Consider the following 23,965-nt stretch of genomic DNA (forward strand, 5'->3'; position numbering starts at 1 on the left):
TTTCCCAGAATATTTACAAATTTTTAATCACATTTACTACAAACTTTCTTTTATTCTCCGTAATAGCAAAAAGAACTTCATTAAAAAATATTATAATAGATATCATAAATTTCCAGGAAACAATCTTTTAATATGATTATTTACCTACATTTATTTTTTAGTAGAAACACTTCAGTTCATACTTTTATTAAGAATTTGGTTCTGTAAGTTAATCTTGTTCAGATATGACAAATTTAATAATTTTTCCATCTTCAATAATAATCTTCATACATAATGAAATGTTTTAAAAGCCATACAACTATACATTTAAAATACCATATTAAGTAGCAGAGATTTGCATATTTATATAAAATGACATAAATTTCGTAAATATCGTCATCGAATTTTAAATCATCAATAAAATGTGTTTAGAACATGGTCAAACTCGGTTACAGAGTCAACTATTATAACGGCAATTCGGTTAAAAAATTATCAGGATCTTTCTGCATTCAATCAATTATATGAAATGAATTGATTAAACTTTTCCGGAGGATGCTTACTATTACCATATAAGTTTGAACATTTTACAACTTAATATCTAATTGTACATTTATATGTTGATTGTAATGTCTACTATTATTTTTCATTGGTTACTGGTTACTGGTTACTATAGTAAATATTTCAATTTTTAATGCCAAGTTATAACTTTTTTATAATGGTATTTCATATATATATTTTATAGTGTTAACTTTTAGGTTTACGCTCTACTATTTTATTGTAACTTAAGTTTACAGTATAGAAAAATATCTGACACTATAGTAAGTTTGACTATACTCCTGTTTTCTAATAGAATAATCGCGGATACAAATGAACAAACACAAAAAAACATTTACAAACTGTAAATTATTATCTAGAATAACGTTAGTTCGTTACTGTCCCTTACCTTCCTCTGCTACCGTAGATTTTTTTTGTAATGACCTCAAGTGACCTGAATAGCTAATGATCGGAATTTTCAAAAATCCGGCTCTGATAACGCTCATTACTACTCAATTTCTATTCCATTTCCAGGTTGTCTCGTCTGTTTTTTTGTTGTTGTTGATGTTCAATTTTCATTCTGTTCATATTTTTTTTTTGTAGTGCGATGACCAAAGTCGTGATCTATTTAATTACGGGACCGGGACCTACCGGTGTGCTCATTGAATCAGGCAATTAAAATAAAACTCCCGTTGCTCCTAATCACAGAACGGACACGGACCCACAAATTGAGGAAATCGATGGCAGACCGGCAACGGTGCTTCATCAGGCCTTTATCGCGAACAACTCCGCGACTTCCCCCAAAACATCAATAATATTTCCTGCTTTTTTGTTCAGACTCATTCAATAGCGTTAGATAGAGATTCACATCCAATCTATTTCAATAAATCATGTAGTACATCATTTCACTAGAAAATTATACGTGCAATTATACTAAACAAAAAATTGTAATTATACAATATAATTACAAGTGGCAATCAATTATATTTCAATTTTAAATTTATTAACAATGTAAATGTAGTTGTCAAAACTGACAGACTGACAGATAAGTCTTATGATAAGTGCGAGTTACAACGATTTTACAAATTAACAAAGTTGAATTTAATTTCCATGTATTTCGCTCTTTCTAGGTTAATCTACGGCAGATACATTTAACTTTCTCGAATGGTGGAATTACTTTGTTATTAATAGTAACTGGTAGATGAATATAAATCCTCTTTCAATGAGGCGAGAGCATAGCATGCAATTATTTGGTTTCATTTCAAACATGAATATCATCATATCAATAACACTAATCACCTCGTATTTCGCATTCAAAGCCAAAAAGCGCAAGCACAGACTTGCGGATTTGTGAATGTCAATTAAGGAGAATATCACGATCGCAATTAACAATGTTATTATAGGTAATTTGCGAATGGTGTTTAATTGGAGCGTTTCGTTTCGTTCTTAACATGCGATCTTCTCGCGCATATCATCTGCTGTGGCAATAATAATCATAATAATAAAAAAAAACATACACATATGCGAAACACCCCAAGGCTGATCCATCACGGTACAAGCAGCATCGTTTATACAACGCAATTGCACGACGATCTTGTTGTGGACTGCACCGAAGAGCGATTACATAAGAAATAAGCATAAGGAGTTCAACAGGTAGAAATACGTTCTCTACACAATTCCATTAAGTAACTTTTAAGTAAAATATACCTTACAGCATATTATAAAATAACAACATAATAATTACATAACAAAAAAAAGAAGAAAACAAAAACTAAGATGAATTAATTGTTTATATTCCAAAACATTCTTATTTTGTCAAATAAATTGAAGGTTAAATGTAACAAGGTTATTCTTGATATACTTTTGGTAATATTTATTAACTTAAATAATTTAATTCATATGATAAATGTAGCACTTTTTTTTTTTGAAAAAAATGTTTCAAGGAAATTAAAGTTGTTCGTCAAATATTGTATTGTCGCCTCTAATTATGACTTCCTTGGAATTGATTCACAAAAACAAATTCAATCCAAAAGTACTTTATTATAATGAATTTTAGAATAACTATATGTGTGACACTATCTCTTGGGATAATGAAATAAAAGATATATATGTTCACTACTTTTAAAAACGCCTACAAACCCAAAGAAATAAAGAAGAAACATGGAAATGTTCGGCTTAAGTTTAAGAATTACGGTCATTGAAATAATAGTGTTAACACAGTAGGTTGTGTAGAATCTCGATTGCTGCAGAAATTACTATACCTTCATGTTGTAACATAAATAGCAGTATATAATGGCAGGAATTTAGTTTTTTTTATTCACTCCATATAGACAATTAAGGGCTTTAAATCATGGCTCGTGTTCAGCAATAATAGATGGCAGCATCGGAATTAGATGTGCATGTAGTTCGCAATTAATACAGGACAACTTCTGATTGCAAGCATGTGTGGGCATGTGGGGACAACAGGCGGCAGAATGCAGCAATAGATCGCAATTGCATTATTAGCACGAAAGCGTAATAAAGTCGAGCAAAATGCCATAGCATGGCCATTGTATAAAGCGCATGATTGAGCGGCAAAAATGGCTGTAGGGTACTCGTCCCCATCATCAACCGCAACCTCTCCCTAGGTTCAGCGAAGACAAACCACACGAAAAAAACCTTTCACGACCGTCCGCATTTACATATTTCGTGTGTAATAAAAAGAAGTGCGCGTCTTCGCAACCAGATGCCATCTATTTACCGGGAAATGTCCCCCGGTTACCGAAAATAAAAATGCAAATGCAGATATTACGCGCTTCCAGGTATTCTCCGAAGTTTGCGAAACTGCTTTGCAGTGCACAAAATCTTTGCATAAGAATGCATTGAATATGAATTGTCAAGCAAAGTCGTCTCTATTTTTTTCTGCAAACGTTCAAAAAACGACACGACCTTTATCCAATTAATACATTAACATAACATCCTATAATTAGTAACTATTTTAAAATGCATTATGCATATGTTTTAAAGCAATTTATTGTATTAAACTCCGCTTTAATAATCATAAAACTGCCATATACAATATAGATTAATGGATAGATAGACCGTATCTAGATAATGATAACTTCTAATGAGTGAAATATAGACTAATTACCGATTACGTTTATAATTACAAGAAATTAATAAGATACTGTATGTTTTTTGAGTGGAACAAAACGGTTCTTAAAATAAGGCGCCTCATAGGTTGGAGAAGGATGTCGGATGAAACTGTACTGCTGTACATCACATCTATATGAGTCGATACGATTGTTTGGTCTCCTCTCTGAGTAGCTCATGTAACGGCCTCAAACACCCAGTCATCTCTTATGTAGAGCAAGAGCAGACACTGTATATTATAGATGTATATATAGAGTTTGAAGTATGTGGATGTGGTTTTAACGTTTGCGTAGACGTGTGGGTCGGCGATACCGAAGAAGTGTAATTACCGTTTTTATGTTAGTGTTCCAGCAGCACCCACGTTCCACTCTGCCAGAATTGAGCAGTCTTTCCATCCATCGCGTCCATATAAACCTCTTCTCCGTACCATCATCAATTGAAGAACCTCGATTACTGGGCGTAATCTGGGCTTCCAATCCACATTTTCTTACTTATATACTTTGCACAACCAAAGGGTATTTCTATCCACAATAACAAATTGCTAATTACAAAACAGTAATTTTACTATTACTACAAGAATTAAAAATAGTTAATAATAGTTATTGGTAATATTCGTAAATAGTTTAGTATTATAAACTACAATAATCGTAATGTTTCATTGCTAAAGTTTCCTTTTTATATATTAAATTTTGCTTTTATAACATCATAATTTAATGACCTAATCATATTAGTAAAAATACAATCAATAAATAAATGTATTGGAAGATACAATTAATAATGAAGAAAAAAGAATAGTTGTATTTTTGAGTATAATACGAATCCGCATATTTTATTGTTCTTAATTTTGCATTTCTTCTTATATGTATATAATTATACATTTTTCTTTGTAACAAATATAGGTAACATTAAGCTAAATTATCCATTTATAACGAATTTAATATATCAAAAGGTTACGTTCAGTGTAAATGTGTAACCATGTCATCGGTTAAATCTTAAATAATAGTTTACATAAAAAGCAATATTTACCAATCGATTCCAAGTATAATTTACATCCAAAAAAACAAAAACACCTTCGTAAGAAAAAAGAAATGTAAATATCTTAGTGTTTAGCAATTATTACAAACTTCTCTATTTTTTTACATTCTCGCTCGCTAACTATGACTCTTTTTCCATCACCGAACTTTGACATTACCACGGAAGGGAAGAGAACAACGCGTTGCAAAACTCGTCGGATTACGCAAGAAAAGTGAATTTCGTTTACGTAACGCGACAGTTTTTTATTCCTCAATTTGTTTGTTTTCGTGGTTCTCTCACTCGGTTCTTCGGTAACCAATTGCAGGTGCGTTTTGAAATATTACAACGAAGAAAAGTGTAACAACAAACGGTCGTTATGCAAGCGTCGCGTTGTTATTTTTTTTATTTCTTCGTACAATTAAGAAACTCTAACGAGATTTTTTAATTGGCAATTGGTACATTCGATGTGGAGCAGCAAAACGGATGAATCCGATGCGATGTTAAGAAAAAACTATTTGGTTTATACTACGGATTAGAAGGGAATTAAAACAATAAGCAAATGACAAAGGCCATGCATATCGAATGATTGACTATAAAATGATAACGAATTATATTTATAGAATATTGTAAACAAGGTTAACTTCGTTTTATTTTTCTGATTGACATGTTGAATGGAGAATAGTTTAAAGTTAACAGTACTGTTTAATATATGTTTAGTAAATATTTATGAGTACATTTATAAACAAATCGATTTAATATTAATTAAATTGGATAACCAATTATAAATTTAATGAGAGAAGTTCTTGTAATAAAGATTAATTTAACTTGATCACGTTATGGACATATCGAGATGACATATTATTATGACCAGTGAGTAGTACCATGGTATTAATGACTTTATTCATTTGTTTTGTGCATGCGAATGCAGAGATTTTCAAGGGCGAGAGAGCTCTTCTCGTCAACTTTCGATTTCTCGTGCCCGATTATTATTTCAAGAGCCCGAAGGCGAAAAGGATTTATATGCAAATGGTGTTATTGCGGTTCTTGTGGATGGATGTTTCATTTTTTTTAGTCCTCTACTTCTGAGTGTTTATTTCTTTCATTTAGAAACCTTTGACCAAACAAACCGCGATCTATTGGTTTTCTGCAGAAAGTCCCGAGAAGCAATTAAAAGTGCAGACCTTCGGAGGTACAACGATGGCGAAGGTATAGCTGCTGCGGATTATGATGATGACGATAGAGATGTTGATAATGATCGCGGTGGCGGTGGCGGCGGCTCTTTTGTCCTATTCGGCTGCACGCAGCTTAATGGGTTACAGGTGTTCGCCGGTTAATTGCCGGATCCCACCTCCTCCGATCGATCAATCGCTTTCTTTGGAATTCCTCGCAGCGAGTTTTAATTTAATTTGAAAAGAAAAATCCTTAATCACGTCGAGAGCCGGCAAAATACAGCTCACCGACGTGCGAAATTAAGTCGTTTACGATATATTCCAGGAAAATCAACTGAAAGCGTACATGGCTTTATTACATACTATTATAGGTATCAGCGCAATGGAGATGCGTGATATTACTTTAGTTTGCGCTAAAGCATGTAATTTGTTTAGAAACAATACGCTGCAGTTCGATATTGAACTCGACCCACCGACCGAAAATGTTTTGCGACCAAGTTCAATACTGATTCCCCGTTCAAAGTTGACCGTTTAAACTTAAGTTCAGTGCCCGATGGTACAACATAATTCCAAGATCACCCATGTATACTACATTCAAATATACATTGTTATACAAAAAGTACAGTACCTAGAAACCAAACAACTATTTAGTAATAGAATCGCAAGAAAGATTGATCATCAATTAATTGCATGCATGAAGGTCAGTTACAAGAAGTATAAGAAAACAAAAAATATATGCAAATATTGACTCAACGTGCAAATTCAATATCCAAGCACAAAATTAATAATGGTAAATAAAATTTTACCTCAGAGCTACGTTCATTTAATACAAATGACTAATTTAATTAAATTTGGTGCAATAAAATAAGACAACTTGACAATAATATAAAAAATGTATAATTTTGATTAGACTCTACTAAGTAGACTTATTATGAGCAATTAAGTCTACTTAGTAGATATAACATATAAATCAACCTTATGTAATATATGATAAACATGTAGTCCATTCGCAAAGCAATTAAATATTAGAAATCTTTGAAATTGATTAAACTCTTTTGTTTTTGACCAAATATTTATCCTTTATAAAAGTTTCATAGTACTCTTGCTATGAAAGAAGAGAGCATAATTTTAAAATTTAAATACATAATAAATATAAATATTTCCTAATACAAAAGATCAATTTACTGTCATATATTTTAAACTTAATGAACAAAAAATATCAATCGAGAGCAACTCGAAATAAAAGGATATTGACGACTACTCAAGGATTTAAAATGGCAAAATACATCTCAATTAAAAAAAAAATCTTATTTTTTTAACAAAACTTGAAAATGTAAAATGCACTCAAAATTTAATTGTTCTAGAAAAATATGCATTATATAACTAACTTATAAATATAACCACTGAGTATTATCCTTATAATAAGTTATTCTTTGTAAAATCTAATGAATGTCACACATATGCAGCAGGTGTTGTTTTGCTTAATTATAAAAATTGTAAAATTAATACTAAGATCACAACTCTTGGTATTTAATGTAATGCATTTCATTGAAGTTCACATATAATATAAATGAAAAAAAAACAAAACCTTTCTTATATGATCTTGATGAAATTAATTCAAAAACTAATAGTCTAAAGCAAAAAAAATTGGTTTTGGATTGTCGGCAATATCAATTTTCATTCTCGAAGTAAAGATCTAGCAGGTGACAAGGATGTGAAGAATTCCGTAAGCATATGAAGAAAATGCAATGTGTAATTGACATCGTTTCCTATGGGGGTTTGCGAGCACAAAAAGAAACCCGTCTGGATCCGATGATCTGCGGAGAGTTCCCCGATCAGAATTTTAATAACCAATCAGAACGCACGTCGCACCGCATCTCGTACATCGTTAATCGCCTCAGTAATTTCCTAAATGATCTAAATATTTTAATTGGCTGCGCGTAATTTATGTATTGCATAGAAGAGTGGTCGTTTCAGAAAACCCGTTTTGATCTTTCTCTCGGATAGACGGATAGATGGATGTAGAAATACTAGCAATCCCTGCTTACAGGTGTACTGTATTTGATAGCTGCAATCCCGACAGACAAAGGATTCATATCTTATATAAATGGAATATGTTTTCAGTTTGCACAAAACTTTATCGAGAGATGCGAGTTTTAAATGAACTAATTTGGATTTCAGCTTTTTAGTTTAGTGCACTAAACTCAATTACACCTTTAAGGCGAAGATTATGTAAGAAATAAAAAGTGCGTTTTTTTTTCCTATTCCGTCGACAAGAAGTTCTCTCCCGATGGATTCGTGGCCATTAAGTGAGAGAACTAGATTATATCATACGGCAAGAAAAGTTGTGCAGTTATGTGTCGTTACCATTAAGGACAGCATACGTGAACAAAAGCTGTTGTAATTACCACTATGCAAACAGATTGTGTTATTTTTTCTTTTAATATACATCACATTTCTTATAATCAAATGTGGAAGCAAGAAGATATGCTAAGATCTTACTTTCACTGAAAAATCTACAGGAAATAACTCCATTGTGGCCGTAGTTTCCGAGCAAATTAACAATAATATCTCGAGAGAAAAAAAGGAAAAACATTAATCGCACGCAACATTTATAGGTTTCATTTGGATTTTCTTTATTAGGCCTTGATGCATGTTCCTTTTCCATTGTCTCATGGCACGCATTGTTTTAGAGCTAATTATTTTATTTTTCGCAATTTGCATATCGGTAAAAAAAAATATAATTATTTTACGTTTTCTGATATTCTCTAGTGAAAGTAAATCTTAAAAAGAATATAAGTTTATATATTGTAGATATTATGTTCTGTATAATAAACTCATATAACAATGAAATAAAATTCTAAACATGAATAATTGATTCATTTAAAAAAAATAGTCATCTTTTCTAACAAGCCAATTGAAATTCATAAAAATGTCAGCATTTATTGATGATACATATATGTAAATCCAGTAATTAGATCACAACATCTCCGAGAATTGAGCATAAGAACTTAATTGAAGCATGACTCAAGAAATTACGAAACAATCATATTTGCAAAGAAACAGACATTATTTCCTAGAGTGGAGTAAGCAAATAAAAAATACCTGCATTAAAAATATAAGTTGTTTGATAATATTATTAATTTATTATATACATTTATTATGTACTATAGAAAATGGCTTTCCTCCGTTTTAATATCATATTTTCGAACCACACTGATCGAAGCCGTACTGTGCGAAGTATTACTGTACTTTAATCAACCGATTAAACTCCAGAATCCCCAAATCGATTATAAATAACAATAGATCGTAAAAATGTATAAACAATTGCGTAAAATATCTTAGTTTAGCTATAACTATTGTTTCAAATCTGTATAAAGTCAATTAGTGTAACATGACTGACCATCCAATTGTAGTACATCAAAAGAATAATTAATATATTATGTTATTAATTATATTATACCAATATCATAAAATTGAAATTGTGATAGATAGTTTAATACACTTTGAGGACAGCATTAGTGTGCTTGGCTGAAGATATGTGCTGCTCCAATTGCCTAATCCCCCGTCCACGATAATCAGGTTTTCAGTGCGTTACGATCCGTAATGTGATTTGGTTTCGTTCTGCGGCCGTTGTAAATGTATTTGATATACTTTCGTAACGATCCGACGTACTGTCCTGTGCCTTTTTTGATTCGTTTTCCTTGCAAGAGGTTACCGCAACCTCCGGTTAAATAGGTCGGAAATCAATTAGCGCGGGACGTGCCGAACGGGAACAAAAAGAGAAAAATAGAGCAAGCGGCACCGCATTATATAATAATGGCTGACAGCAGAACAATAATAATCTGCATCTCATATTATTGCTGTTACGCAAAACGAAAGCGAGCCACTCTCTCTCTATTGCATTACTCATCAGCGCTCATTGTAAAAAAAACGCGTCCGAAACATGCGAAACCCGTGTTTCAATTATTATCAATTTGTTGCGATTTCAAGGAGAAACAGAATGTTTTATTTTTAATAATTTGTATATAGTTGTTTCGGATATCGACAAAATTGGCGTTGAGCCTTGGTATATTCAAAAAGTTATATAACAAACTAGGAGAGAACAATTTATTCGATTGTAGTATTATAATCTTTTGAGGAGAGGAGTAAAAGGCTCGTGTCTCGGTTGCGTAACGAGTGACATTTCGTACCGTCGGAGCGAACGAATTTCATCCATTTCCTTCGAGGATCGTGCCTGTTTCGCTTCCTCGAAACACTGACCAATGCCAACACTCAGCATATTATATTATTTAGTGTTGTTTGCGTTCGGCCGAGGAGAAGAAGAATGCCAGCACGGATTCTTTTGTCTTGCGACGCACCTCCTCTCCAACAGCGAAAGATTCATTGCCAACGCGGCGCACGTAATCCTGGAGAAAAAAAAAATATATATCTATATAAATATAAGAAGAAGACTGGAGGGAAACAACGCAGGTTTTTCCTCCATTAACCAGTCAATAATAAATTATTTTATTTCCTTGATTTGTTCGCACTCGCTGAATACCGATTTACGTTCCCAGAGGTTATTAAATCACAAACAGTAGACCTGAATTTGCGCTATCGGAGATGGATCACCACTCCAAAATGCGGAAGAGGAAGACAACGAATGCATAGACGAAAGAGAAGAAATCTTTGCATCGGATTTCACCATACGCGTAGGAAGCCGACTTTCCAAATACAAGGAAAAAGAGCAATGCAACAAAGCTGCACTTAATGTATGGAGCGAAATTATCATAAATAAAGGATGGTAACAATTGTAGATAAAACAACTTTTGATATTGCTTACAAAAAAAAATGTAATTGCAAGTGAAATCTTAGAAGAAATTGAAACATATTTGCATAACCCACTTTCTTCAGCACCAAACAATATTTAAAACGACAAAAGTGCAAAGAAGCAGATTTCAAGGTTAAAGTCAAACCTGATGACTAACCTAGTAATAAATTTAGAGGTTCTTCCTTTATTATTTGATTGCTCTACATTCTGAGAACTTTTTGATACTGCTTTCCGTTTCAAGGTACGCTAGCCTTGATGTCCCATTCATTTGAATGACGATACATTCGTATTCAATTTTTTATAGTTCGTTATAAAAGGATGTCGAGTTTAGATTTGTTTCTTTGTAAACTTCTCCAACGTTCGTTAATTTGTTGGAAAGAGAACATAAAAAGGCCAAGGTTAAGTTAAATTTCTTTTTCCACTTAGTTTTACCCAAATCCAATTAGTGCAGTTTCCGTTATATTATAGAAAGTAAGTTTGATTTTCTAAAATAATAACAATTACGCAAGGAATCACCAATAAAATAGTAATGTTTTCAATTAATTATAATAACTTGATTAAGACAAATCATTCGCATACAATATAATTGGCTCGATTTGTGTAGGTGTACCACGAGGATCCATTCTTTGTCAATTTTATTGATATTTTATAAAATTGGAAATCAATTAATTTTAAATATTATTTTTTGTATTAATTTATTGAAATATTATGTAACGCAATTTCTTAATTATGTTTTAAATATTAAATTTAATGAAGTTTTTCGATATTGTTATTAACATTCATATTGATTTGAAAACCAAACTTGTATGGATTTACTATCAAGATATTTACAAATTCAAATGTGTTTCTGTGTTTAAATATTTGAGAGTCGAGAAAATGCAGTTGTCTACGAAAATACAATTTTCATTTCCCTGTAGAACGTTGTAACATCGGTGATTTAAGGCAAAATACGTCGGGTCGGGTTCGCATTTAAATTTCAAATGAGGAAGAAAGCGGACTGACACAGCAGTCTTTATTATTTATTAATTCTTTATGGCATTATTCGATCACCGAAGGCGAAAACAAAACGAGAAAAAGACCACACATCCATATATTCAAAGCAACAAATACGTGACCTGCAACAACAAGTACAACAACAGCAACACAGGTACGTCGTTTCCCACTTTTGCCTTGCATGGCCAGAGGACCAATTCGGATTTTAATCAAGGATGTATTCATATGCAAATGATCGTTTCCTTATTTCTTGTTTTTTATCTTTCCTTCTTTCGGATTCCGCGAAAAGCACTTCATAATTTTTAGTGTATGTTTTTAACGTATCATGTTTTATTTTAGATGTCTTGCCAATTGAAAGCGATCCCGCACGTAGCGTTCATAAAAATAAGCCTGGACGTGAGCTGAAGATTGATCCGTCTTGGTTGGTTTCGTGTGTTGTGTGCCCTGTGCCATATCGGTAACTTTCATCGTTTCATCTCGATCTCTGGTTTCATTCCATGAGAATTCGTTCAGCGAAAGTTTTTGGACCCAAAAGAATAATCTTTTTGATCGTGCAATGAATAAAAAACACAAGATATACTTTACTCGATCGTCACAGACGGAAGAACCATAAAAATAAAAGGTAGTAGTGGTCGGAGAAATCGTTTAAAAATGGGTTAAAGTAAAAGTAGAAAATTGCCAATAATTAAATGTTTTTAAAAAAGCAGCACACTAAATGCAGCGAGCAGAAAGTAAATCCAATAATAAGAAATAAAATACATGTGACACGCATCAGTGACACGGAAAAATCGAGACAATCGATTTGTGTTGAAAACAAAATTAAAAATCTATATGAGAAACAGGTTTTTACTTTATTTTTCTAATTATGGGAAATATGATAGATATCTCTGGGATTCAGGTCGTGGTTCTATGGTTTAGAAATGCAATACTATGATGTGTTGTTCGCGAATGGAATAGAAAGTTCACTGCATTCTTTATTCATAGACGCAGAGATTAGTAATGTATTCAAGGAACTTCCGAGTGCTCCACATTCGGACTTTTTCATCCAGCCTCAAGGTACAGGATACTTCAATACTTCATTCCGCAAAAATGTTCATTATATGAAGACTCAATAGAACAAAGATCTCATTTAAGATTGAACTAAATATTTTTAAACCTCCGGTCTTTCATTAATCAATCAAGTTTTTGATAATAATAAATTTAAAGACATATTAACATTTTAAATTTTAAAATATTTATGATACAAATTTAAATATTAGTTCTCAAAAAAATATTATTTAAATTTATAGTTGGCAGAGTATAAAAATGGAAACTTCTTTTCTCAATGCGTAAAATGACGAGAATGAAGAGAAAGTTACTCTAAGTAAATTGTACATTATCATCTGCACAACCACCACTTCTAATAATAGCAATAATTAAGCGAATCGAAAACTGATTTCTAATTAGAGCTAATTAGCACATCCAACATCTGTCCTCTGAGTGTTTGTGCAGGCATAAGTGTACTTGGGACTTTCTTCCTTGATTTATAATTACTAAACAAACATTATTTGAATGACATACTTGAAAAAAGTTAATATTGCTTCTTTAAGAAAATATTTTTATTCGTTTAAGTGAACTAGAACAACGCGTATCATTCATTGATGTTGATCATTTAACTAATGAATACTTTGGGTATAATATCCAACAAATACTGATGCTACGAAATTAACTATATGTTTTATAATATCTCTTTTATATATATATATACGATAATAAATAAAACGCTAGATAAAGCGCTAATACAAATAGACCCGTTTTTGGGAACCATTCCGCTAGGTCCATAAGCTATTTCCACTTTGCGCAATAAACTTAGTTTAACTGTTTTCCTAATCCCGTAACTGAGCATATGTTGGCCGATCAAAAAAGTAATTCTGTTGCATACAGACATTTTATTAAAAAAAAAACTGTAGTAACTTGACTACATTGGTAACTGAAATACTATACACAATAACAAAAGAAATTGCAGTTACCATATATTTAGTCTAAACGAAAGTGAGATGCGAAAACGAGTTTCTTTCGTAATAATACCGACTATTATTTGTTCGTTTCGTATTTTTATTCACACGAACGTCTTGGATCTTGGAACGTTGGTACATAAAGTGTCCATACGGAGAGGAGACGTATATTCGTTACGTTGGCCTATCTGGAAAGACGGCTAAATTGCATTCTACTTTATTGGAAGGAGATACGTTATCATGTTCACATAATATACAGTCCAAATCGACAATTTAATTGAATTGGAAAAGAGAAGAGCGCAAGTGCAGAGTAAAAACTGGACCCCAATCTCCTCAAAGTGATCTCGGCTGGTGCACGTAAGAATTCAGAGAACAAGGTCAACGAATGATTTCCTTAATCAACGGAAACAGCAACCAAAATAAAAATAAATAAATAAATAAGTGTATAAAAATAAAATAAACAAATATATTTTCATTCTATATAGGTAAGAAAAAGAACATAAAATCGGAATGTTACCTAGATTAAAATAATAACTAAACAATAATTTCTAACTACCATAGCGTTTTACACAACACAATAAATAAATTATAATACACACAAGAAAAAAAAACAAAAATAGTAAAGACTCCAGTCGATGTTGTATTTAATATAAAAAAAGAAACGTCTCGTTTGTTTTCTTGAACTAAATGCTAACTCGACTGGATTCCGTATGCACCAGTAAACTTTGATGAAGACCACAAAATGAACAAAAAAATATTTATTATAAATCCCGCATGTTAAGATTCACAAAGTTCCAAAATGATACATACGGAATATGAGAGAGAATTAAGATATATAGATAAATGATTCTCGTAGAATAAAAATATTCGCTTTGAACTCTATTTACAATAATAGAAAAATATGTATATATTGATACGTTAATGTAACTAACTTATCAACTGCGATGCATTCGAATTTGGAGTTAACCGAGGATCTTATTGTCACCAAAACCCGAAGTTATGTTAAGAAGGAACAAAAACCGGTTCCCTTGAACATAATGTTATGTTTCTGTGTAACAACGATAATACTAATAATTTTAACATACAATCAGCAATTGTGAGCGCGACCCCCAGGGTCTGACCCTCCCAGACCGTGATCCAATTCGAAATGCACTCCAAATCGAAAATGTTGTTAGAAGTGTGTGCATGTAAAGTTATATTAGTAAAAGGGTGTTGTTTGGGTTTAAATAGGTCTTGAAGAGAGATCATATAAAATGTATGCGTCGTATCGTATATCCTCCTGTCCACTCATTCATCTGAAGAGAAACTCTTGTTATATAGAAAGCACTCGCCTGTATCACTTTTATCACTGTTATTACCACTAGCGGAGCTAAAGAACTTGATTTCTAGATCCCTGTGGCCGTTGAGGGAGGTCACGATCTCGGTGGATACCTCCAAGTCGCCAGACCGCATTGTCGGCTTCCAAGTGTCCTCCAATGAGAAGGCGGATATACTGTCAATAAGACTGTCCGAAAGTAACGGTGGCGAAGCCAAGCTACTGCTCCTGCTCTTAGGACTATCCGGAAATTGAAACGGGGGTGAGGTCAGGAAGGGTGAGTAGCAGCTCCTGTCGATGTCCCAAATCTGTCCGGACGGATCACAGTATCTGCACTGGCACGAGCTCTCCACATTTCCGTTGATGTCAGTCTCGAGCTCTTGCACATCCTCGAAAGAGTGATGAAGTTTCGGAGTCTCGGAGATGTCGCCCAAGCTCTCGTACTGCGCAAAGATCGGATCGTATGCGTATGGGGCGTATGGTATGATTGGTAGAGGATTTGCTAAATCTATGTCGGGACTAGCGCTATCTGTAGAGAAGGAACCATCCTGGCTGAGGGGCCGGGCGAGGTGCGGCAGAGTCTTCCGATCCTTTTTCCGCCGCTTTCTGGGCTTTATGATTCTCGGCAAACATTGGTCTGAATTGGCGGAACCGGAACTCTCGTCGCTGGCAACGCTCACCGTGTCTGTGCTATTTTCGCGACATCCCTCCTGTTTCTTCAGTTCTGGCTTGACGCCAATGCCTCCGCCGTTGCGTGCTTTGTTCTTGCGATACTTGTTGTTAGAAAGGATCAGGGGAGCGCCCTGGGTGTGCACCGCCAGCCGAGACAGCGGTGTCTGCCCATCGTTTCGATGACCATATCTCTGCTGATGGTTGGAGAACGAAATCAGAGGCATGCCTCCTGCCCATCTCTCGGTGCCGTTTGTTGCACATCTCTGGTTTCTGTATCTGGTATCCACGTAGGTTGCGGGGTAAATCACGTCCTGATGAATGTAGTGCTGCTGTTGCGGCTGCTGCTGGTGTTGCTGCTGATTTTGTTTCTTGTACCTCGACTGCTGCGAAGATATCAAGCAGGCGCCGATGTACCTCTCGACTTCGAGGGCTCCAGAGGATGCCGGGCTCATGACTCTGATCCTCCGGCGGATGGCGCGACGGCTTACGAAACGCGGTCGGCACTCTTGGTGCGCGACTAGCACATGGCTAGACGAGTGGGCTTGGAGAGGTGTACGCGGCGTTCTCTACACCAGGCAGACTTCGACTGACGGTCGAGTGACGGTCTCCGTCGAGTCGGAGCGCCGCCGGACCATTAGGCAGTGGGGTCTGGTCTATCGGGTCTCTCCTCTCCACAACGCGCTGCACTAACCTACTTACACGCGACGACGGAACAAAGAGAGCGCGCGAGCCACCCACATAACTGGGTCACTCGAGTTTAGATTGTAGGACGGAGAAGAGAAATGCACCCTCTGGTTTGGAGAGATGGTCCTCTTTTTCTTCAGTCTTACTCGCGCACGTACGCACGCACGCATACACCATACATCCATCATCCACGTCCGATGACCCCGTTAAGGCCCTACACACTCACACGCGCTCCACCATGTTAGTAGGTCGGGGTCACACCACCACAGAGAAGACATCCTTAGCCCAGCATCCGCATCAATAAAGAACCAACCAAACAGAACAACAACCGAATACATTAAAAAAAAAGCGCACGATTTAAATACCAAAACACTTACAAACGACAAACTTTCTTTCGGAAATGACTCACAAAAGAGTACACAAAAAGTTCAACAATAAAATTAATATACTGAAACCAGAAAACAATGAAATGTCGGAAACCATATTTTTTGTTAAAAGTTTTCTTCTAAACAATACCAGAAAAAAAAACCTTTGTTTTGCCATCATATACTAATTTAAAATATATACTATCAGTAATTACTTCCGAAGTAACAATAAAAATAGTTATGACAATATAATATAATTTTGACATACAAAATGTTTTTGCTGTAATCTAATTATACTTAACACTCAGCGACCCAATTCGCCACATACCATGTTCAATAGTCTTAAAAATTTATGACTTATGGTATTTTACATAAAAACATATAAAACTTCTACTTTAATCTCTCTATATTAAGCAATATTTGCAAGTTAATATCGAACTAATAACACCGTAATTGAGAGACATAATTGTATCTTTATTATGATAACTTGATCATTACATTTCAAAATATCAAATGTTGATGATCATGGTTGATACATGTCATTTATATCACCAGTCACAATCAATTAAGCATAGCAAAACGTATACAATTTAAAATGTCAAATCATTTCTTGATGTTTTTTTTTTAATAAATTGTGAATCATTAAAATCATGTTTAGTTCTAACAGATTTGGTTCATATTAGTAAATGTTGAAGTAAAAGTATAACCTAATAATAGTATCAATTGTTGCAAATGTTGTCAACCGAAACAGAAAGTGCACGAAACGATCACTCTATATGTGAACGTTTGACAATTGAATGCGAAAAGCAATTTAGTTGTCATGAAACTAAAGTAAAATTTAACTTTCACATTTTACGCCAAATCGTCCTCTGGAGAACGCCGCGTGCTTTCCGGCTTTCTCAAAAATCGGATCCACCAAATTAACACGCACTACCAAATTGGCCTAGTTTCCACGCGCTCCTCCAAAATTACGAATTAAAACCCACACAAAAATAAAATCGATATTTCGCGAAAGACAGTCCAATTTCAATATTTCGATTATGTCAGAGATTATAACATGGAAATTTATTTCTAAGACGTTTTCTGCCATCGACAAATATTATATGTGATTTCAATAGAGTCAAGTAAATTATCATCTAAATATTTAAAATAAATACATTATTAACGACATAATCAATTTATGCACGGGAGGTATACATGCCATTATTGTTTAAATATACCTTTCACATGTTGAACGATTAAAAACATCGCAAACACCCAACAAAATTATTAACAGCACATCCCTATGTCTTTAATTATAACCGATTCTATAACGGTTAGATGAAACTATGAATGTAATGAGCTACGGTTCAAAAAATATTGGTAATAGTACAAAAATACGGTTCTTTAATATAAACTCACCGTAAATATGAATGATGCCTTGACGCCGAAAATAAAATTCATATTATGGTGGTATTTCAATAGGTCCTACAACAATGAGCTGTTTCTGGAATTTTCGCAAGATCGTTTCCCGTTTTTATTTTTCAGCTTCTCTCGTTTTGTTTATTCACAAACCAAAGTCTTTCCTTCCTTGGATACATTCCGTAATGGGATACGTCGTGTACATCACTATCATCCTCCGCCGTTTAAGAATGACCTTCACATCAATTTCCAAATCTATTACACGAAAAGGAAACAACGAGAACGACCATTTATAGATATTAACATACAATAAACCGTTGTGTCCTAGTTTAGGTGATCATCTCCTAAGTTTTCATAGAGATATGAGTCTGCAAGCTCATCGGAAATGGGATTTGTAAATATTTGGCGTTCTTTGGTTACGAGCTATTAGGTTTCAATTTGCACTCGAACCGGCCGCTCGTCTAGATAGTAATAACTGTGCAATGCTTCTCACTTCTTAAAAACTTCTATTAAACTGTAAATAAATATGCTATTATCTTTCTTTCTGTATTTTTCTCTTTCTCTCATATCATCTCTTCTCATGGACAGATGAAATCGAACAATATTGGATTGGCCGCTTAAGAATGGTACGAAACTTGCAAATCTTATTTATTAACCCTTGGTACTTTGAAGGAACGCTAATTGCTCAATTAATTGTAATGGATTCAATTTAGCGGCTGCGACCTACTTGATTACGACCACGGCGAAGCTCGTTCCCGAACTTACCGCAAGCCTTGCTCGCTTGTAGAAGGATTAGCGAGGACGCAGGAAGGAAAAGGATCGACTTTACGACAGACAGCAACACGCCACCTGCTCTTCCAGCCGCGAGAGAACAACCGCTAAGGTGCAAAGATAATTGGACCGTCGGTCTGCACGTTCTGATTGCCTCGCTAAACGTTGTTACCTCTAAAAATCTTCAAATCGGATTCACAGATCCAAACAATAACATACAAATGTACAGTTTTACTCCTTTATTTCGTTTGCATCGCAATATCAATTACCATCACATAAATCGCATCTACTAATTAAAATTTATAAATTAAGCAAATTTTATATAACTGTCCATCCTTCGCTTAAGAAACTGTTCTTTATTTTAAAAGATTTAACTAAAACCACTCAATATTAAACTTTTATGAGAAATAAATGAAGCATATTCTTAGAACATTCTCTGCGATAAGCGAGAAACGACAAGTTATTTGAATCCCAAGAATACGATTTAAATTCAAGATAATGTTAATAAATTAAATACCAAATTAGATCTCATATCATATAGAATGTGGATGCTTCTTAAGAAAAAGGCTTAAAAATGCGTAATAGTATTTGTCTCGCAATAACACTGTTTTGCAATACCAAAGAATTAGGTTATAAATATTTAAAGAGGACTTAAATGCAATTTAAATGTAAATAGAATACACGTTGAGTATTGCATATATCTTAGAATCCAAGACGGATAAAAACAAGTTACACAATCTCATCGTTTCGGTGATCGGAAAGAAAGTAGCGAGTATGTTAATACCACAGACACAACGGTTTACTTTCCGATTGAACATTTTTGATTGCGGCCTGTGCGTTTCAAACGCCAACTATCGAGGTTATTACGAACGGAAGACCTACTTAATCATCACTAGCAAAACAGCAGCTACGACGACGAACAAACAAAAAAATAAACAACAATACCTATATTCTATAACAAGAGAGTAAGATACTAAATCCGATAAGTATTTGAATAGTAACATTGTGAAAAAAAAGAAGAACGAAAGAAGGAGACTTTCATTCCGCAAACAAATTGATCCCTCCATGGGAAATGAAAGGTGTTTCGAGCGCGAGGAACATAATTCGCCTCGTAGAAAGTACGCAATTAAGTACGTTGTTTTGGGATTAGAGAAGACACTGAGCGTCAAACACGCTGTAGTTGCTGCAGGTTGTTTTCCATCTATCTCAATTTCCTGCTGATATATCTGTTGCCTCGAAGGTCCAATATTGAGAATTCGTTATTTACTGCCGCAATTAAATGGGTCGATGACTGTGCAGAATCGGTATTGCAACTAGTTACTGAAAAGGCGAAATGATGTGGATAATGATGAGGAGGACGAAGAGGTGAGGCGGAGAGGATGGTATTCGCACGGATCGCCAATTGCCGTTGTTAACATCTTAATTCGCCTTTCCTTCTGACAAGACAAAGAAGTGCAACATCGACAGCGAGAAGAAGATGGCTCGTTTCTGTTACTTCCTAATTAGATATAACTGCTATTGTTTCTCAGTTTTATTTTTGATGGCCGTTTCGAGTTACCCTAATTGTTTCATTATGTGTAAACATCTTTAAGAAGACAAATATTTGTGTTACACAAAAAGTAGTACGCCTGTGAATTAGCTTCTAAATTCCACGATCAGCAAAGAGAAACAGCTTCAATACACCAAAATACAACATAACGAAATCTGTCTATAAATCAAAGCGTCTTCTTCTTATATTTCAGGTGAAATTGGCCCAATTTCTCTTCTGCGTGTTTTTGTACAAGACTCGGTCGCTCAAAGAAAAGTAGTCCAAGTCATGGACAACGTGTCTAGTAAGCTGGCTTAGACCCTCATCACTTTGCTCACGCATAATCCACGTCGATTTCGGTTGTATCACTTTCTATATAATTCGATTTTAATAGAATGGAATAGAAAACAATATGACCTACTCGGCCGGAGAGATGACAGAGTCTGCCGTTTCCAAAACCCACTTTAAAACCTCATTGTTTCGAATTCAAAAAAAAAGAGAAGAAAGAACAAAACTAATAACTCATTAATTCTGCACGACTCGTTCGCAATGCGCAAATGGCTGGAAAATTATAATCGGAATGGTAAGTAGATGGGTGAAAGAAACGTAGAGATATGGCCTTGTGGCAGGCCGAGCCTGCTGACCTACGTACTTATATGGATAAGCAAACCTCCTCATACGATAAACATCCAATGTGACAGGTGCTATTACTTCTTTTATATCAAACAAGAAGCAAGGGAAACAACAGCGTACGACACACTTCAAGTTAATTGACTATAACCATGAATACAAAATAAAGGAAACTCGGGGTCGAAGATTAATTCGTTGATCGATTTAAGTAGGAAAAGCAGGCTTTCGACATTTCACGATTTCTTCTAGAACCCAAATTATTATAAGCTCCCAACAATGAGCAATCAAAATCTCTTCACTTTGGGTTGGGTTCTACAATAGATAAAGAAGATGGTAGATAGTGTAGCATGAAAAGTGACCTGACCAGTGTGTGCATATACATAATCTTAGTCTGGACTGAGACCGGCGAGGAAAAAGTGGGTCAGCCGAAGAAGAGCTCACCCTACTCTTTCTTTCTCGGTCTTTCAAATAAAAGACCCCTTCTGGCTAACGAAACCCATCAACTTAATCGGAACACAAAGCCCTATTAATAATGTACACGCAATCCAACTGAGAATGAACAAAAAAAAAATGAAGCTACGAAGAAGTAAAAGCCCAGATATCGACGATAACATTCAAGCTTAATACATTAAGATTCTTTTTGTTCGTCGTTAGTAACCTTTGCTTGGATGGTTTTAATATTGGGAAAAGATACATCGTAGTTAACCCCAATTAAGTAGATGAGAATATTTCCAATGCAGGCCTTTTGTATCGCTTACCACTGCAGGCTTAATAAAGATAGCATCGCTTTTCAATGAATTCAAATATCCTACAAATTGCTAATGCTACTTAAGTCATTCTGCATTTAAATTCCCATTATTTTGTAGCAGATTCACTACTTATTAATATAAATTAATTATAAATAAATTTGCATACTAAATCTAGTAAAAACTTGTCAAAGCTGATCATTAATTAATTAAATCGTTTATAATAATGTAAATAACATATAAATAAATAGTAATCAATAACATTAAGTTATGTATTTTTTGGTAAATATTTTTTAAATAAATCGAAATTATAGTTTTTTATAGTCGCGTACAAGAACGCGTTTAAAATAGAATAATATAATATTTAAATTTATATATCAGTTTTAATGTAAAATATTGATTGCAATGTATTTAAAAAAAATATTATCCCAACAGCATCTTTTTAATATAGACATTTTTAACAATTAAAATTATTTCTAATATCTTTACTTTCAATCTAAATTAATTTATAAATTAATATAATTTATACTAACGTTTCTGCTCTAATTGCAAACGTAATATCATTACGTAAAGATTATACGAAATTATTTAAATAAATGAACTTGAAATACTTTAGATATAAAATAAAAAACGTAAATGAAAAACGAAATGGAAATGTGCGTACAGTTATGAATACGAATTAAGCAACGAAAAAAGAAACTAGTTATCAAAATGTAATTATGTTCGCGTTTAAAGTAATGAAGTTCCAGACTGTAGTAGTTGGTAACAAAAGCGAATTAACTCACCGACAAAGCATCGAAAAACAATTGACTCACCTGGAAAAAAGAAGAAAATAAAACATTAGTAACATGATTGTGTTTATTATTAATAATTCCGCTATTGGCAGTAAGAAATGGAGACGCGCGATGAGTTAGATTAAAATAAAACAAACAAAAGCGAGATGAAGGAAAAGAAGGCATCCAGTGTGACGGATGAGTACTGGGTAAATATTAATCTAGTACGCGAGACGGTTCATTAATCCGCAATCTGAATGGAGTGTTCTTAAAGTATATTGCAGATTTAATACAAGAATAATGTACGTACAGCGAAAATCAAGTTAAGAAAATGCACGCTCTATATTTAAATCGCGAATAATTAGATACACGCCTTCTTGTTATGCTTTATAAAAAAAGCCAGCTAATCGAGAGGTCTTATATAACAAACATATTACAGTTGAATAGTAATTTATTGAGGCATCGCGATTATATTACTGTTAATATTGTAATGCAATTATTTGTTGTGATGATGTTTATCTAAATCCAAGATGGGAAACATATTTATTCAAAAGTTTTAAATTATTTATGATTATAAAATTCGAAGAAGCAAGTTTTGATTTATATCAATCGGTTAGCTATAATTTAATCAAACTACACGAATCTTCCTAATTTTCAGTTAAAAATTATGCAGCTGAAATGGAATCGAGCAACTATTGCAAAAGAGTTCAACCGCTTCTTGTTTCATCTCCTTCGTCAACTATTGAAGCGCGAACTTGTTTACTTGCAAAAACACCAAAGCCGACAAGAAAACACCGTGCTAAATGACAAGAGACGCTTTATGACCAAAAAATAATAAAAATATCCGTGAGAAATCTGTTTTCCAAAAAGTCTATATCATATAATTCATATTTAAGGTAAATACATATAATGTACGACATACTCAAAACTCATTAATTAGATATAATTTTACATATTATTTGTTACCATTAATAAAATTTATAATTTTTCGATAGAAAACGTTGTCATATATATATATCAATTACTATTATTTATATTGTATTATTTTACTATTTGCAGCTACCTGATAATATATGTAAATCTTTTTTCTTAGATAATACATAAATCGCATTATTTAGTTTTTCATTATTTTCAAGGTTTGTGGTAAACGCTTTTCCGATGGTAATCTCAAATAATGTTAATGGTTTTGTTAAGTTAAGGTTAACGTTAGATGTATAATGTGATTCGAACGAAACAAGGATCAATTGATTAACAAGTCAAGATTTTCCACTATTTCCATCATTAAGAGCGCAAAAAGAAAAACCTTGAACAAAATATGAGGTGTGTTTTGTCTCTAATTGCTCTCAATTTTACTCTCAAACTAATAAACAAGATGACGCAGTTGTATTGTGCTCATGGTATATACTTGGTGATGAAATATTGATTATGTTCATTTCAAGTTTGCTTGTAATA

General features: G+C 33.8%; 2 protein-coding genes across 5 annotated transcripts in view; both read right to left on the reverse strand.

Annotated features, from left to right (window-relative positions):
- Positions 1-23,965, reverse strand: part of LOC108566863 (CCR4-NOT transcription complex subunit 6-like) — a 53,463-nt gene that overhangs the window by 19,203 nt on the left and 10,295 nt on the right. The gene's annotated exons all lie outside the window — the stretch shown is intronic.
- Positions 14,149-16,318, reverse strand: LOC108566865. The gene has a single exon (XM_017926957.1). It carries the CDS (start codon positions 16,065-16,067, stop codon positions 14,916-14,918), a length of 1,152 nt encoding a protein of 383 aa, XP_017782446.1. The 5' UTR covers positions 16,068-16,318; the 3' UTR covers positions 14,149-14,915.

The sequence above is a fragment of the Nicrophorus vespilloides genome, unplaced genomic scaffold, assembly GCF_001412225.1.
Source record: "Nicrophorus vespilloides isolate i.1.1-1 unplaced genomic scaffold, Nicve_v1.0, whole genome shotgun sequence".
NCBI classification, from domain to species: Eukaryota; Metazoa; Arthropoda; class Insecta; order Coleoptera; family Silphidae; genus Nicrophorus; species Nicrophorus vespilloides.